General features: G+C 43.8%; 3 protein-coding genes across 3 annotated transcripts in view; 1 reads left to right on the top strand and 2 right to left on the bottom strand.

The window, feature by feature from the left end:
- The window catches only part of herc4 (HECT and RLD domain containing E3 ubiquitin protein ligase 4), a 15,497-nt gene extending 11,537 nt beyond the window's left edge, over positions 1 to 3,960 (top strand). The window contains exons 17-24 of the mRNA XM_037677880.1: positions 421 to 588; positions 688 to 831; positions 931 to 1,097; positions 1,178 to 1,244; positions 1,347 to 1,429; positions 1,527 to 1,710; positions 3,382 to 3,484; positions 3,558 to 3,960. Coding sequence (XP_037533808.1) covers positions 421 to 588; positions 688 to 831; positions 931 to 1,097; positions 1,178 to 1,244; positions 1,347 to 1,429; positions 1,527 to 1,710; positions 3,382 to 3,484; positions 3,558 to 3,766 — 1,125 coding nt within the window. The 3' untranslated portion in view covers positions 3,767 to 3,960. The remainder of the gene's footprint in view (positions 1 to 420; positions 589 to 687; positions 832 to 930; positions 1,098 to 1,177; positions 1,245 to 1,346; positions 1,430 to 1,526; positions 1,711 to 3,381; positions 3,485 to 3,557) is intronic.
- A 2,283-nt stretch (positions 3,961 to 6,243) lies between these two features.
- On the bottom strand, positions 6,244 to 9,966 carry LOC119417579 (cytochrome c oxidase subunit 5B, mitochondrial). The gene is given in 7 exon segments (XM_037684823.1): positions 6,244 to 6,356; positions 6,440 to 6,527; positions 7,690 to 7,715; positions 7,718 to 7,756; positions 9,848 to 9,854; positions 9,888 to 9,933; positions 9,935 to 9,966. Coding segments are annotated over 7 exon segments (351 nt in total).
- Positions 9,967 to 11,690: 1,724 nt separating this feature from the next.
- Positions 11,691 to 12,984, bottom strand: part of dnajc12 (DnaJ (Hsp40) homolog, subfamily C, member 12) — a 3,402-nt gene continuing 2,108 nt past the window's right edge. Inside the window, exon 5 of the mRNA XM_037684811.1 lies at positions 11,691 to 11,896. Within this exon, the coding sequence (XP_037540739.1) occupies positions 11,814 to 11,896 (83 nt within the window). The 3' untranslated portion in view covers positions 11,691 to 11,813. The remainder of the gene's footprint in view (positions 11,897 to 12,984) is intronic.

Here is a 12,984-nt window from a genome sequence, read left to right as displayed (position 1 = left end):
TTAGCTTCTGTCATGTTATTTTTAGCTTCTGTGGTGCTGGTTTTAGCTTCTGTCAAGCTAGTTTTAGCCTCTGTTATTTTTTTAGCTCCTGTTAACCAATTTAACTGCCGATTTAAAGCAGTCTGCTCCTCAGATAAATGTAAAATTATTATTTTTATATATGAATGTTTCTGTTCAGTGCCCTGAGACGACCTCTGTTGTGACTTGGAGCTGTATAAATAAACTGAACTGAATTATTTCAGCTACTCAGAAACTTGAATCCCGTTTCAGCAGAATTGATCAGCTGATTCGAGCCTCAGTATTTCCATGTGTTTAGCAGAAAATGCACTTCTTTCTAAAGAAATGTTCTTTGGTCTCTGTCGTGCCAGAAGCCGTCCACAGCTGAAGCAACAGTCGGTCACTCTTGTGTTTTAAAAACAGATGGCAGTGGATCAGGCGCAGCTGCAGAACCTCAGCTCCATGTTCCTGCCAGCTGTTGAATCTGTCAACCCGTGTCTCATCCTCATCGTTCGGAGGGAAAACATCGTCGGAGACACGATGGAAGTCCTCAGGAAATCAAAGAACGTGGACTGCAAGAAACCACTCAAGGTGAACGTCATCAAAAACAACTACCGTAAATAACGCACCGACGAGTTCAGCTCTGAACCGTCCCGTTTGATCCCAAAATGGCCGATTATCGTCATGCAGGTGGTTTTCGTGGGAGAAGATGCTGTTGATGCAGGAGGTGTGAGAAAAGAGTTCTTCCTCCTGATCATGAAGGAGCTGCTGGATCCTAAATACGGGATGTTTCGGTACTACGAGGAATCCAGGCTCATCTGGTTTTCACACAAGGTACGCTCCGATTTGAACCCCCCAGCAACAAGGACTCTGGAAACTCCTAGCCCTACATCGCTGCCACCTTTTTGATCAGTCACTGGTTGTTGGTTGCAGACGTTTGAGGACTTCGACTTGTTTAACCTCATCGGGGTCATCTGTGGTCTGGCCATCTACAATCTCACCATCGTGGAGCTCAACTTCCCGCTGGCTCTTTACAAAAAGCTGCTGAAGAAGAAACCAACACTCGACGACCTGAAGGAGCTGATGCCGGACGTGGGCAGGTCAGAGTTCAGACATTTCTTTGGACGGTGTTAGATCTTGTTCTCTTGATAACTTGGGAGATATTCTGTTTTTCAACCAGGAGTCTGCAGCATCTACTAGACTACCCAGAAGACGACGTTGAGGAAACCTTCTGTTTGAATTTTACTGTACGTTAAACTTCAGTCTGTTTTCTGCGATGAATTTAGTGTAATAACCGGTCCTTCATGTTGGCAAAATAAAAAAGGAGGTTTGGTTGACCTTTTTTTTAGGTCACAGAGGACAACTATGGTGCCACCGAGGTGTTGGAACTGGTACCGAACGGCGAGAAAATCAACGTCAACAAATCAAACCGGTAAGAACTTCTGTCTCCTCGCTTACATGCTGATACGGTTCGTTGCAGCCGAACAACTTCATCCTGTCGTTTCAGCTCACTTTGACTTTTCTTCCAGGCAGGACTTCGTCAGCGCCTACGTAGACTACGTGTTTGACTCGTCAGTAGCTCTGCTGTTTGAGGGCTTCTACACGGGCTTCCACAAAGTGTGCGGTGGGAAGGTTTTAGATCTGTTCCAGCCAAGTGAGCTGCAAGCCATGATCATTGGCAACACCAACTATGACTGGACAGAGCTTGAAAAGGTTAGTTTTAGATACTGATTCCAACTTAACGTGCCCCCCCCCCCCCCCCCCCAAATAAATAAAATAAAATAAAAAATCGCCCTGTTTGCAGAAAGAGAACAAATTCCGTCCACCTACAACCAACCAGACTTTCAGGCTGAACGATAACACCGCCGCCACTGGTGTTTGCGTAACACGGATCACCTATGAGTGTCAACCCGTCTATTAATCAAACATGAGTGGCTTATGGATTTTGTGGATGATACAGTTAGAGCCCCAATGATATATCGTTATGCCCGATATATCGTTATGCCCGATATATCGTTATGCCTGACATATCATTATGCCAGACATATCGTTATGCCTGATCTATCGTTATGCCTGATATATCGGTCCCACCGATAAATTGTTAGGCTTGATATGTCGGTGGGACCGATATATTGGTAGAACCAATATTTTAGATCGATATAGGCCTTTGGGGACCTATCGATATCAGTGATAATCGTCCCATTATTCGCCGATATAAACACTTCTAATTTTCACCCTTAAAATGCTGGAACCAGTCGTAATTGTACAATGCATCCAGCAGAGGGCGCATGAAGACTACTTTCAAGTTATGGCCGTTCATTTAGGTTTCACTTTCAGCGCAGCCGAAGCAGCGAGCAATAATATGTAGCGTAATTGGCTGAACGGAGCATGATAAGTTTATTTTAACTGATCTGTAAAAAAAATAACAACGATAAATTCTCTTCAATCCTCCAACCTGCTTATCATTACCAACGTGCCTCTCAAGTTAGAAAGCTAACGTTTAGATAACCTAGCATAGGTTCTGACACTTACTGTCACTTTTAATAGCACACTATCACTTCTCATAAATGTGCCAGAACTCCGGTTTACCGACTGTAAGCTACGGATGGTTCATATAAACTGCATCACCCACAGACATCGGTTGAAACAGGAAGTCGTGACCCGCTCTGTACCGCTTCTGAATAGATCAAACGTAGGGCATCAGGTGTCACATGACTGCAGACTGTGTTGTCCTTGTTGCTATAAGGAAACAGGGAATTGGTCTGTAATTTAAGTCTCGGCTAAATAAAATGTGGAGGTTAAACAGCAGAGCAACACATCTGGTCTTTTGTTTCTCTATGAAGCTCCGCCTCCTTTTTGGGTAACAACCTTTTGATATTGAGATCATGACATCTTATGCCATAAACTCTCTTCTTGTTTTCTCAGACCACACTATTGGTTGGTTTTCTAATTATCTCTCAGGCCGAAAGCAAAGTGTTCAACACAATGATTCTTCTAGTTATTTAACTGTCAATAATGGTATACCACAAGGCTCAGTCTTAGAACCCACTCTTTACAATCTACAGGTCAGAATATTCCTGACGCATCCTTGCATTTCTATGCCGATGATGCAGTTGTTTATTGTCAAGCTAAAACAGTTTCTAAGTTTTTCCAGCTTCTACAATCTGCATTTAATGTCATCCAGTCAGATTTGTTCCGTCTCAAACGGGTGCTACATGCTGATAAAACCAAAGGGATGTTGTTTTCAAACAGGAAGCTGGTAGCAGTCTTTCCTCCTATCTAATCTATGAATGGTGTTCCTGTTGAGTTTGTGGATTCTTACAAATACTTGGGAATGTTGGTCGTCTGAAACAGGTGAAATAAAGTTTGGTTTGTTCTCTGCAGGAGACTGAGTATAAAGGGGAGTACTGGGCTGAGCATCCGACCATAAAGCTCTTCTGGGAGGTGTTCCACGGTCTCCCGTTGGAGAAGAAAAAGCAGTTTCTCTGTAAGTGTGGATGAACGACGAACGGGACGCAGGTTCGAACAGATGGACTGATTTTAGTGGTTTCTGTCCGCAGTGTTCCTCACAGGAAGCGACCGCATACCGATCCTGGGCATGAAGAGTCTGAAGCTGGTGATCCAGCCCACAAGTGGAGGGCAGCACTACCTCCCCGTCGCCCACACCTGCTTCAATCTGCTCGACCTTCCTAAGTACACGAGCGTAGAGACGCTCCGCGAGAAACTTTTACAGGCGATAGATCACAATCAAGGCTTCAACCTGGCCTGACGGAGGACCTCCCAAATGTTCCTAAAAACTGAACACTGGGTGAGGAGAGGAGTTTATAGTACTCTTGAAATTAAGATAAATGTTAATTTATTCTTTTTTTCTATTCCAAGTATGACAAAGCAAAGCAAGAGAGCACCAACTGATTGCTTGCGAGACACAACACTACCCTTTGACAATTAAAATCAAACTTCCTGTTCGGATGGTTTTCTGTAAGGACGTTACTTCAGCAGCTTCTCAACAAGCTGCAGTCTGTTACTGTGAGTTGCGCTCGAACACCCAACAAGTATTTAAATCTTTAAATGTGAACAGGTTCTGGTGTTTCGGTTGAGAGACGCTGGGAAACATCGGTAAGACTTAAAACGATCAAATAAAAATAAAGTTCAGCCTCTGAGGAAAGGTTTGTTTGAGAGGGGTTAGTTTTTCAGAGAAGTTACGAAGGTCCAAAAAGATGCTTAATGTCCTGGACGATGATCAGAAACCACCAAGAATCTTCCATCTGGTTTATTTTGGTTCATGGTCAAGTGCACAGACCCAACAGGTTCAGGAGGGGACCCAGAGACGCTGTCCAGGTCTTCCTGAGGAAACCTGGGGTGTTCTTAGGCCAAATAGGATTTTCAAGAGGTCTCCTGGTGGGACACGTCTGGAAAACCTCCACAAGATGTGTCCTATCAGAGGTCTAAACCACCTCAGCTGACTCCGGTGAGTGAGGAGGCTCTACTCCAAGACTGACCACCCATCCAGGATCTGGTTCTTTAGGAAATGATCCAGACCTCATGACCAGAAGAACCAACCATTCTGTTCCCTTTGCCCCACAATCATCCAGCCATCTTCTGAGGTACCAGTAGTCCACTCAGCATTCACCTCCAACAGAACACAGGAGGACATGATCCAGATCAAGAGAATCAACCATCGGAACAGTCCAGCAAAAAGTGCCCCCTATGGTCTGGAGACCCGGTCCATAAAGGAGTTCCTGAACAAGGCAACAGACTTCATTGAGGAGCAGAGTTCAGAACAAGAACCAGAACGAGACCATTGATCCCCTCGGCTCTGACAGCAGGGAGCGAGCTGTCCTGCCTCTGGAGGTGGAGAGACCTGACCCAGTCCCAGGTCCAGCAGGACCAGATTCACGTAGACTCTGAGGCAGATCAGGCTGGAAGTCCACATCAAGCAGAACCTGCATGCGAGCCTCCACTTTTCATCCAGGAACTGAACCAAGGTCCGGCTAGACTACATTAAGGGACATCATCCGGTGCTGGAAGTCCGGTAAGTTGAGACGGGTTCAGGTGCGACGATTCAGAATTCACTTTTGTTTCCTGTTTGATTTCTTCTGTACGTTGAAATAAAACTTCTTCTGCATACTTTGTGCCGTTTTAACCTTTTATTCATCAAACTGTTCGGCTCGATCCAGAATATCGGGCCATAAATTTTAGCGTTTGTTATTAAAATACTTCAACACAGCAGTCCCTCGACACTTTGCGCTTCAACTTTCACGAGATTTCAACGCAAGATTGTACACGTCGTTTCCCGGTGGCCTGGTTGCTCAACGATCGTCGAGGGGTTCCTTTCTCTTTCTGAGGCTGTCAAGACTCCAAGAGAAAGGAGGGGGCGGGGCCTGTCTGTCCCCATCGCTGCTGTGAGAGCTTCAGTGAGCAGCATGGACTGTATTTTTTCATTTAGCCTTTATTTATACAGGTGGTCTCATTGAGCCACGAGAACTCGTTTTCAAGAGACCCGTTTAGGGAGAAGATGGTGGGGGTTAAGGGCCTTGCTCAGGGGCTCTGAGTGGGGTGAATGATGGTGGAGGGAGGTGTGGGTGTTCCACATTTTCAAGTTGAACCTGCAACTTTCCGATCACAGGCCCATCTTCTAACCTCTGCGCCACCACTCCCCCAAGCGTGAACCGAGCCGGGACATTTCCTGACTTGGGAAATGCTCCCGATGCCAGTCCACCCCCAGGTGCCGATTGGCTCCCACGATAAGTGAGGGACTACTGTATCCGCCCCTCCAGAGCACACCAGCTTTGATTTTGTCGTCCTATGCTACAGTTAGCTTTTAGCCACAGCTTAGCTTATTTTTTGCTTTTATCTTAGAAGCTAAAATGATCAGAATCAAACTATTTAAGCTGCGCTTTAATGTAGGTCTTGAGCAATGGTAGGGAGAGGGAGGTCTGGAGTTCTCTTCTGGACCTGTTCTGGTCCAGAAGAGAATGTTTGAAGTGAGCGAGCAGATGTTGGTTTTTAAAGACGAGGACACAAAAAAGACCAATTAAATCGTTTTGTTTTTCTTTCTAGCATTTGGTGCATAAAACTGTGAGCGGAGTTCAGCTGCAATGATGTGAGTAATCACATTTCAATAAACATGACCCCCCCCCCCCGCTACAGACCACCATCCGGACGGCTCAGTTTAATCCACATTTAATGACCGTACATGTTCAAAGACTCGTGGAGGAGAACGTCTTCAGACGCCGACGTCCGTCTTTAGTGGGGCAGCTCGTGGTGGACCAGCTTGTAGAGGGACCCACAGGAAGGACAGCGCTGAGTGTGTCCCTCGTGAACCCAGGACCACACGATCGCAGTGCTGTCTTCCTCACCTGCAGTGAAAGTTCTGATTTGTGATTTTATCAGTTAAAAAAGGAGACGAGATGTCAGAACCAGCCCGGAGAGCAGAACCTACACAGACAGCCCACCAGCCGCTTGTTCCCGATGCGAGGGTCCTCCTTGGTACCGGCGTATAGTTTGGGCTTCTGGATGCTGTACGGATCCTGGAAGGTTGACGTTGACTAGTTGAATAAACCTTCACGCTATTGTTTCACAACAAATTCTACGGTAATTTACAAACGCAGCAGCAGAAGCAACTCTGATGCAGCCTGGGAACTTTTCCAGCAGGAATTTTATGAAACGTTAAACCGACGTCGGTGGAAAGGTTTTTAAAAACTATGAAGACGTTAGATTCCACCTTGGGCGAGCCGTCGTTAGCTCGTCGACCTTGTCCAACCTGGAAGTGCTACAGCTAGCTGCTATCCAAGCACGCAACGTGAAACTGACGGGTTTAAGAACAGTTTCACCGTGAAATGCTGTCGATCTTAGTCTGGAGTTGTTACGCCCCGTCCACACGGGGGAGTACGAAAAACGTTCTCTGGTTTCAGCCGTGCGTTCACGTGGAAACTAACGGTAACTTTTCAAACTAGGTTCGACCTAAACGCAAACTTTTACAAACAGGACGAAGCAGATGAAGACGATGGATGGACCTCACAAATCGGAATAAAATAACCTTTGACCCCACGCGATAAAAACTGAAAAATGGACAAGTTTTAAAACTCTGTAAACAAAAGTTTTACTTAATACTTGAACAATGTGGAAAAGCCCCGCCCCTCTAGGGGTTGGAGAGTCGATTCGAGGACATCTCGTGAGTTTTTAATTTTCACGTCGACTAGTCGCAGTCAGTGACTGTGACACGTGTCAAGTGATCAGCGCCGGGCCGCTGGCTACAAAACGGACTCTTCCAAGCAGATGGAGGCGAGGAGCAGGCCGAGTCGTGCCAAACGGGTAGAAATTCATCAACAGCGTGGAAGTATTTCACTAAAGATGATGTTTCCAGTTTTATCCACGGTGGAGAAGTGGGCGTGGCAGAGACACGCTGTGCTCTTATAGCGTTTAAAGGGTTCTGTGTGCTCAGATGTTCACTCGTCTCTTTCCCCTTGGGTTCACAGGTCGGAGCGTCTGCTCCATGTCGCTTCCTGCGGCGCCACCTGCACAATCGGCATCGTTACTACAACGTTTTGGGTCGTTTTCCCCGAGTTTCCGTGTGGATGAAAACCGTTTTTGTGCAGCTGTGGTCCTGGCTGTGTTCAAACCTCTATCCACAGCAGGTTAGATATTAACTCAGAAGCCCATTTCAGCTGAACCATATAGACTGCAGCTCACCTTTCCCTGCTTGAGGGCCTGCAGGGTCGCTCCAGTCCCGTGGCCTGTTCTTCATCTGTAGGGATCCCTGCGAACACAGAACAGGTGTTTTACACCTGCTTCACTTTCACAAAAAGCTGAATGTTGACAGGGAAGGCCAATAAAAGAGGACTCTGTCACATGACTCCTTCCCTACAAAGATACTGGCACCAGCCCAGATCAGGAGGTGGTTCTGAAGGTCCAAATGACCGTCATTTCTGTCAACCCCAGCCCTGCTTACTTGGCTTAGTGAGTTTAAACACACAAAACACGTCACAAGAATATTTAACACCTAAAACTAAACAGCAGGTGTTTAATTAAACAACATGTAGGGTCTGGGTTGTTTAAACCCGCTGCCGAACATGCTAGCAGGTCAGCGCTGTCTTATTTATTCATTCAACCTTTATTTATACAGGTAAATCCCATTGAGCCTCGAGGACTCATTTACAAGAGAGACCTGATTTAACAAAGAAAGATGACAACAATGGACAACAGCGACAACAATAAACAGTTATAAAAAGTCATACTGCAGGTTTTTTTTTTGTTTGTTAGTTTTTTTTACAAATAGGATGGCTAAAAGAAAAGTAACAAAAAACAGCTAGATCATAAGGCGAATGTAGAAAACTAACAACAGGAACATGTCTGCATTGGTCCCTGACAGGAGTCCAACAGATTCTTAAAGACAGAGAGGTCAAAGGTCGAGAGCTTCAGATCTTTTTGCAAGATATTACAGGAAACAGGAGCGGAGTAGGAGAAGGTCCTTTTGCCTAGTTCAGTCCTCACTGAGGGAACACTGCAGGTAATAATGTCCTGAGAGCGCACGCTGTAGCTGTAGGAGGAGATGTATGAAGGCAACAGACCAAGAAGTGATTTAAAGATGTACCAGTGGGAGAGTCTGTGTGAAGTTAATGGTGACCAGTTAACCAGTGAATACTGGGTGCAGTGGTGGGTACAATAATCACAGCCAGTTATGAATCTTAGTGCACCATGATAGACAGCATCCAACATCTGCAGCATCCAACATCTGCAGGGTTCTTGTAGGAGTGTTCATGTAAATAATGTCACCATAATGTCACCATAACCATAACCTGTTTTTAGTTTTATACATTTGTCTTGGAATCTAGCTGTTTTTTTGGTTTTGTTACTTTTTTCCTTTTAGCCATCCTATTTGTTAAAAAAAAAAAAAAAAAAAAAAACTGTAGTATGAGTTTTTTATAACTGCTTATTGTTGTTGCTGTTGTCCATTGTTGTCATCTTTCTTTGTTGAAATCAGGTCTCTCTTGTAAATGAGTCCTCGAGGCTCAATGGGATTTACCTGTATAAATAAAGGTTGATTGATAATCAATGGAGGGAAGGAAAGTCACAGATACAAGGTGTTTCCTAACATTCAGGGTTAGACAGGATCTGTTTCTGAAAAAGAAACCCAGTTTAACTTTCAGTTTCTTTACCAAGTTTTCCACATGGAGCTTAAAAGAGAGATGTGAGTCGACCAAGATACCCAAATATTTATAGGAATCAACAAACTCAATGGGGACACCATTTGAGGATAAAATCGGAGGAAGAACTGCTGGGACCAACTTCCAGTTTGAAAAAAGCATCCCTTTGGTTTTGTCGGCATTTAGGACAAGTTTGAGGCGAAACAAATCAGTCTGGATGATGTTGAATGCAGATTTCAAAAGCTGGAAAGCCTTAGCAACAGTTTTAGCTCGACAATAAACAACTGTGTCGTCAGCATAGAAATGTATGGATGCATTAGGGATGTTTTGACCTACATTGTGTATGTAGATTGTAAAGAGGGTGGGTCCTAAGACTGAGCCTTGTGGTACACCATTGTTGACTGTTAAATAACTGGAGGAAGTACCATTATGTTGAACACATTGCCTCCGGTCTGAAAGATAGTTAGAGAACCAACCAATGGTGTGTTCTGAGAAACTGATTTCTGAGAGTTTATGACACAAGATGTTCTGATCCACGGTGTCAGAATCTTTGGACAGGTCTAAGAAAAGTGCAGCACAATAATCCTTAGCATCCAGTGCTTCAACATCATTAAGAACCTTCAGTGAAGCAGTGGTTGTGCTGTGTTGTTTCCTGATTCATGCCGATACAGCTTTTTAATTTATTTATTTCTCCTTGGTTTGACCTTTCACCTCGGTTATAAACACGTGGTTCATTCCTCCTGCTGAAGACATGGCGCGGTGTAAAGGTCTGACCGCCACATTTCCTCTCCGTCCAGGCTCGGAGAAGAAGCCGTCCGGCCATTTCTCTCGAGTGTTTTCAACACGAGCTGCGGCGCGCGCTGAAATGAACTGAAAGCTGCCGCCTGAGTGGCAGACCATCCGACCAATCAGAGCGAGGCTTGTGGTCATGACGGCCAATAGGGTTTAAGTAAGGGCGGGACAACAGGATGTATATTAAACCTCACCGGCTGTTTATCTAACGTTAAATATGTTTCAGTTAGGCTAATTAAAAAATTATGCACCCATAATACATAATCACATTTTATATTTAAATTGAGTTAACATCATAGTGGCTGCTTTCTGCTCCTCTCCTGGTTTGTCTGCTCATAAATCTCTCTGTTAGCAAAATATCTAATGAGCCACTGGACAGAATGTATGGACCTCTCAGGAAGACTTGAGAAAATTAAAATAAAACTTTATTCAAGTAAATGACAAGTATACAGTAATTAAATGAATGGCGTCTACAGAAGAACAGAACACGTACATGAACAATTTGCAAAGATTTATATAGAGATTGTCCCGAGAGCCTTTTTGTTGCTAGAGTCTGTTATTATTTAATATATAGTTCCACATCCTTAATAAAATGAAGAAAACATGGCGTTTTAATAATTTTACATTTATGTATGTAAAAAAATCAGCTCTCTCTTGTAAACGAGTCCTCTAGGCTCAATGGGATTTACCTGTCTAAATAAAGGTTGAATGAATGAATGAATGAAAAATAACTATTGGGGGGGGGAGGGGGGGTCATCCAGACCTTCCAGGAAGACTTCTGCAGATGTTTATCTGCAGCTGATCAATCCAAATCAAGATGGCCTCCACAGCTAAAGACACTGCTGCCTTCAGCTCCTTTCATTTTTTTCAGCTCCTTTCTGCTAAATTCAGCCTTTTTTCTGTGATTATTTTTAAGATTTTGGCCTTTTGTGCCACTTTCTATTGAAAATTCCAACATTTTCTGCTCCTTTCTGCTGTTTTTCTGCAAATTTATTTATTTTCAGCTTTTTTCCGTGACTAAATTTAACTTGTTTCAGCTGAATTTAGCTTTTTTTTTCTTCTGTGTACCAATTTTGGCCTTTTGCACATCAATATCAAATTCAACTTTTTATGCTCCTTTCAGCATCTATATGCTCAGTTCAGCTTCTTTCAGCTACTTTTCTGTTACTGCAATTTAAACGTTAGTGCTCTTTTGTGCCAACTTCAGCCTTTTCAGCTACATTGTTGCTAATTTGAGAGTTTTGCCCCTTTCAGCTGCTACATTTCTGCTCTTTTTATCTTATTCTGCACATTTCTGCTGCTGTCGGCTTTTATCTTCCTGCTTTCTGCAAATGTCAGCAGTTCAAGTTCAACTCTCAGTAACAGTTTAGTGATGAAACCTTTTCAGCTTCTTCTGCAGATTTCAGCAGAAATCATTCAGCGAAGCGTTCACGCCAATTCCACAGGAAATTACGGTTCTTTAGTTTGTTCTGCTGTTTTGACTGAAATGACCTAAAATCTACTTTTAGATGAGGAGTTGTTTGTACCGTAGCTGGGGAGGCCGAGTGCCTTTTAATCACTATTAGTCGGTACTCATGTCTAATTTATGATCTTTATTAATGTCACAGCAACAAACAACAACCACCTGATTTCAACATGCAGCTCAAAACGTTTAACACAAAATGTTTATCTTCACTCTGCATCGTTGAATCTGATAAACAGCGATCACAGAAACAACAGAATAGTTTTTACGCCTACATCAGACACATCTACAGATTGTCAGCCCACTAGTTTTAAACGTAGACGTGTAGCTAACGAACAAACACAAACAATAACAAGCACCGCGTCGTTAAACGGCCACAGCACGAACCGTTCAAAGGAATTTAATCTTTCACGACTTCATATTTCGTAGTTCCTGAACTTCTGCAGCAGACGGGATGGAGCGTCTGCAGCCCAACGGAAACGTCGATGGAGGTAATCGCCTGCGACAAGAAGATTAAAAAAAATCTGAGATTATTAACAACACAAAAAAAAGTGAAATTATTTAATAACTCTGCAAAATAACATCCGTTTTTTTTTAATGACTCGTTTGTTTGGTCCAAAATACGTTGTAGGTGGAACTATTGCTTAGACGTTGCTGCAGCTGGGACTTGTTTTTGTGTTGCACATATGGAGTTTCCATGGCAACAACAGGTGCGTCTAAAAAACTAGCATATCGTTAAAATGTTTTTTGTTTTCTCAGTCACTTCAGGAAGTGAAACTCAAACAAGGATTCTGTGAAATGAATCCATGTGGGCGGCTGTGGCGCAGTGGCAGGGCAGCCGACTTGGGACCAGAAAGTCACAGGTTCAACTCCCTGCCATGCCCACATATCGGTGTCTTTGAGCAAGACACCTAATCCCTAACTGCTCCCCGGGCACCTACATAGCTGTCCACTGCTCCACCTGTGTGTATCTCACATGTGATGTGCAGAGAATTAATTTCATCACTGTGTGGGAACATACAACTATGACAACACTTTCACTGTTTGTTTGCTTCCTGTCTTCTCCAATTCCAGCCAGTTGAGGCTGACGGTGGCCGTCCTGAGCCTAGTTCTGCTCCTGCAGGAGGATTCTTGATGTTTAAAGGGAGTTTTTCCTTCCCACTGTCTCCACAGGATGGATGCTGCGACAAAGTGAAGATTTAATCTGCAGCTTCCTCAGTTAAAGACCTTTTACTAATTGTAAAATTAGTACAATTGTTGTTTGTTTGTTTGTTTAAAACTGGTCTCTCTTGTAAATGAGTCCTCGTGACTCAGTGAGACTAACCCGTATAACTAAAGGTTGAATGAACGAATGAAAATTGTCATTTCGTAACGTTTATGGAGGTTTTCGTGTCGGGAGACGACTTTTGTTGTGAACTGCTGCCGGATAAATAAACTGAAGTGAAAGTACTTTTGCTCTGTTCGTGTAGTTTTGGCGTCTTTCTCGCGTGTTGCTCTTCTTGTATCTGCTGATTCTTTAAGAACATTTTGAAATGGACCCTGTATTGTGAAATTCTTTATCAAAAGGGCTCGTGAAACGGTCGGCAC

Source organism: Nematolebias whitei, chromosome 1 (assembly GCF_014905685.2).
Source record: "Nematolebias whitei isolate Nwh7 chromosome 1, NemWhi1, whole genome shotgun sequence".
Lineage (NCBI taxonomy): Eukaryota > Metazoa > Chordata > Actinopteri > Cyprinodontiformes > Rivulidae > Nematolebias > Nematolebias whitei.
Note: the sequence above shows the minus strand (reverse complement) of the source record. Positions and strands in the feature narration are given on the sequence as shown.